The following is a 4534-nucleotide window of genomic DNA, read 5'->3' on the forward strand; positions in this document are numbered from 1 at the left end:
AACTGCTGTGGAGTAATCAAAGAGATAGGAATAAGAATCTGAACAATGGACAAGAAACAAATTGTGAAGCTTTAATAAATTTAATTATAAAGCTTAAATTGGTTTCAAAAAAAAAAAAAAAGAATCACAACCAATCTTCTGTTTCATTCCCAAGTCTCACAATTTCCCCTAGTGAGCCTTCTCAGGGAGCAGCAGGTGTTGAATACTGGTGTACAGAGCAGCAGAGGACCTTTCATCACCCTTCATGTTAGTTTTATACATAATATTTTCTTTTGATCAATACCTTTTGGGAAACCACTTGTAGTTACTGAATCCCAGTTTCTACAACTATAATCCAGAGATACCAGCATAACCCTATTTAACAGAAGCCAGGGAAGCCACTGAAAAGAGACAGAAATTTATCAGAATTCTCCAACCTTTTATTTCACTTGTCTTGGGAATTTTCTTCCAGATTCTCATGTCTGTGTTTCTGGGTACATAAGCTTTCCACTACTTCTTTCAATGACCTCTCTGTAGGGTTCCATCATCCCAGAGACTCCATGTGCACACCACCACCCCAGAGTATCTATGATTCTCTCTCCCTCCAGTGGAAGGCTGCTCCCCAAAAAAAAAGGACAGTGTGGCTTCCAACCCATGCCTGGCACAATACCTGCTTGTAACAGTCACCACCCTTGGCCTTGAATCAGTGCATAGATAAACAGAAAAATTCTTGCAATAAACTTTACAGGGGGAGCTATGGATGTTCACAGGTATTTCCCAATGAAACCGTTAATCCCAAAATGACAAACAGCAATGATAGACATGTCAGGCTGTTCAACCAGCTACTAGGAAAAGAAAAAGACTCTAATGAGATAGTTGTGACTTAATACATTTTATCAATGAGACATCCACCTACTCAGGCCAGTGTCAAACTGCTCTGGCAGCTTACAGGCCAGAGGAATAAAAAGAGTTGGAGAGAGTTGATTAACAGTTTGGAGGGTAGGGCTAAAAGTGAGAAAGGAGACAGAAAGAAGGAAGTAAACAAACACAGCTTAAATGTACTCTATTTCTGTTGATTTTAAGAACTTTGAGGTTCTGTTTGTAATATAATCCCTATTTCCTCAGGCCAGGCAGATATGTAACTCTGTTTTCTTCTTCTCTCCTTTCAGACCTTTGTTCCCTAACCTGCAGGCTTTTCAGAAGAGATGGCCACTTTTTTTTTATTATTAAATGGTAACTATGTACATTAATGCACTTCTGGGGTACAGTGTGGGGTTTTCACACACAATCTGAAACACTTCCATCAAACTGGTTAACATAGCCTTTATGTTTACTGCAGGACCCCCTGATAGTGTGCAGGAAGCAGCAGGAATAATGCTGTTTGTGCAGCCATCAGCTCCATCTTGTCCACCCCTGTCCTTCCCTTAGGAGCTCTCTTGCCTACAGAATCACAGCAGTTCAGCCTCAATGTGCAGAGATGCAGCTGAGGCACAGCCAAGCCCTCCTGCTGTGTAAATAATACAGGAAGACAGCGTGGTTACCACAGAGTCAGAGAAGGGATACATGGGACCCAGCAGTGTCCCAGCTCAACTCCATCAGCCTCTCTGGAGGTCCACTGTCTATGGAGCACTCGGCTAGAGCTAAAGAAATAGCTATGAAAAATACCAGACTGTGCCTTCACTGTGCCCTAGAGAAGCTCTCCTTCTAGCAGGGACACTAGTGTGGACACCCACAGTGGTAACAGAGAGTAGAGGGGACGACAGCAGAACTATAGGATGGGATGGAATTGCCCAGAGGGGGAAGGGGTTACAGCTGTGTAGGGAGGTTGGGGAGGGAGGACTTGTAACAGAAGGACTTATCTGGCTGGATTTGAGGATGAGTAGGAGTCTTCCAGGGGACTCAGAGGCAGTGAAGGCAGAGGAAGCTATGTGGCTAAAGATCTGTAGACGCACTTTGTCTTGGTGGATTTCACATATTTTAGAATAATGGCTGCCATGGAGACAAGGGCAGAGTAGAGGAGATTAAATGCCAATGTCTGCACATGAAATCCTGAATAGAATCCACAACCTTTGGACATACTGATAGCACTGACTGAGTTGTTTGTTCATAATCTCCCCCAGAATATGAACTCCAAAAAGGTCAGTGTGGGAGTGTTTATGATGCTTTGCCAACTGCCAAGGTGGAGAGGGCTCCTTCAATGTAGGTGGAGCACATACGGCTCTACTATTGGCTGCAGCTTTGGCCCTGCCTTCTTTCTCAACACATAAACATTCCAGCCAGCGTCTGAATCACCACTAGACTGGGAAGGAAAGTTCCACACATCCAGCCCAGCAAAGAGCAGCACAAAGCTGAGAGAACAACTCAGAGAAGAGAACTGAAGAAGAGTGGAGATGAATCTTATCCCAGACTTTGCAATGGAAACCTGGGTTCTCCTGGCTGTCAGCCTGGTGCTGCTCTACCTGTGAGTAACTGTCCCTGCTCCACTACTCTGTAACCTTGGACTCAGGGTGATCAGGTCCCTCTTTTGCTTATCTGCTTTGATAATTGAGGGGAAGTTGCTTAACTGTTGGATGCTACAAACACATAGGAGTTATTGACCTTATGTAGATCTGTTGAAGGAATGAGTTAACTGTCTCCCCCTGCCATCTATGCCTCAACTTTGGTGGCTAGAAGGGTGACGGCATTTGATCCTGGGGCTGATTTCTGATTGGTAATAAATTTGGCCTATCAACCAGAATTCAGCAGAAACAAGTTACAAACAATAACACCATAACTGGGAATTCTCAACACTTCCCAAACTCTGGAGATTCTGAGGACAAAAGGGAGGGGGTGATTTTTTTTATCTCTATATCTCTGCTTCTGGATTCTGTGTCTGCAGCAAGACATGTGAAGAAGGATTGTCCCCTGTGGATGTGGGGTTTCCTGCTCCCTACCTTCCATTCCCAGGCAACATTTACATAAGCAATCACAGGGTACCCCTGACTTCAGGGGAAGCTCTCACTTGGCTCTTTTCTCTTTTCTATGCCCCTCCTTGGAACTCTCCCTTTCATTATAATTCAATTTCTCCACCCTATAATAAGTAGAACTATTTACCTCTAAATGATGGGTATTTAGATCAGTGAAGACCTGGGGGAAATCTTGAAGTTTTATTCTTTTCTTTCACTTTTTCCTGCCAGCTTCTGAGAGATTAGTGTCAGTATAGACCTTTATTTTTCCCCTGATGTGAATCTGCTACCAACTTAAGAAAAGAGGAGCCTTGAAAGCCAATTGTATTTCCATTTTTCCCTCTACATTCTAGTGCAGGAGATGAATCCCTTCCCTGGCAGGATTCCTTACATCATAGAGAAGGGGGAAGAAGTGTTCCTTTCCATGCGTGGGTAGTAGAGGCTCCATCACATTTGACTTTGATCACAATTTCACTTTTATTAAGAATAAGGAATCATGGCTCAGCACCTGTGGCTCAAGTGGCTAAGGCACCAGCCACATACACCTAAGGTGGTGGGTTTGAATCCAGCCTGGGCCTGCCAAACAATGACGGCTGCAACCAAAAAATAGCCAGGCATAGTGGCGGGCGCCTGTTGTCCCAGCTGCTTGGAAGGCTGAGGCAGGAGACTCGCTTGAGCCTAGGAGTTGGAGGATGCTGTGAGCTGTGATGCCACAGCACTCTACCCAGGGTGACAGCTTGAGGCTCTGTCTCAAAAAAATAAATTAAAAAAAAAAAAAAACATAAGTGAGACTACAATACAATTACGGGTGCTCTGAGAATGGGAGATAGGAGATACACCCAACAAGTTGTTTCCATAGGACCAAACCAATGGCAGGGACCTGGAAATGGTCTAGGCCAGTAGCTTTCTGCTGGGCCACACACTGGAATTACTGAGGAGCTTAAAAGTAAAACAAACAATGCCAGGGTCCTGCCTTCAAAGACACTGATTCAAGTGGTTTGTGGTGCGGCCTGGGCATCTGTCATTATTACAAACTCCCCAGCTGCTTCCAATGTGCAGCCTTGGTTGAGGGCCACTAAGCTCACCCACTCTCTGCCCTGGGCACTCAGAAAAGAAGGGTGACCTCACATGCAGGGGTTATGGGCAGGGATGAGACTGTGGCTGGTGTCTCAGGGGCTCCCCATCTGCCAGCTGAGGACTCTCTGCCCAGGGCTTCTCTCTGGGGCCAGCCTGGCACAGCTGGACTGCTCCCCAGGGTGGTTCTCAGTGGGGGGAAAGGCCGGGGTGCTTCCTTGACTAGCTGGACACTCAGACAAGGACTGTCCCGAGCTCTCTTTACTCCCCAGTGTGCCATTTCCTTTTTGTCCACAGAGCTGAGTGGTGCTTTCCCAGCCCAGCAAATCAGCTATAGGAACAAGTCAGTTTCTGCTTTCAAACTTGGCCCCCCCCCCCCGCCCTCCCCACCACCACCACCACTCCCATTCCTGCTAGGTAGTAAGGACCTCCTTACTCCAAGCCTGTGTCCCAGGGAAACCCAGGTGCAGGGAGAGCAGCATGCTGAATGCACGTGCTGTGGGCTCCAGGGTCAGAGGGGCCTCTGAGGGCTGCAG

The 4534-nt window shown here is 46.3% G+C and overlaps 1 protein-coding gene across 1 annotated transcript in view; it reads left to right on the forward strand.

The window, feature by feature from the left end:
• Positions 1-2259: 2259 nt before the first annotated feature.
• Positions 2260-4534, forward strand: part of LOC100948865 (cytochrome P450 3A4-like) — a 36309-nt gene continuing 34034 nt past the window's right edge. The window contains exon 1 of the mRNA XM_003798868.3: positions 2260-2440. Coding sequence (XP_003798916.1) covers positions 2370-2440 — 71 coding nt within the window. The 5' untranslated portion in view covers positions 2260-2369. The remainder of the gene's footprint in view (positions 2441-4534) is intronic.

The sequence above is a fragment of the Otolemur garnettii genome, unplaced genomic scaffold, assembly GCF_000181295.1.
Source record: "Otolemur garnettii isolate 467f Iridium unplaced genomic scaffold, OtoGar3 scaffold00142, whole genome shotgun sequence".
Classification (NCBI taxonomy): Eukaryota; Metazoa; Chordata; class Mammalia; order Primates; family Galagidae; genus Otolemur; species Otolemur garnettii.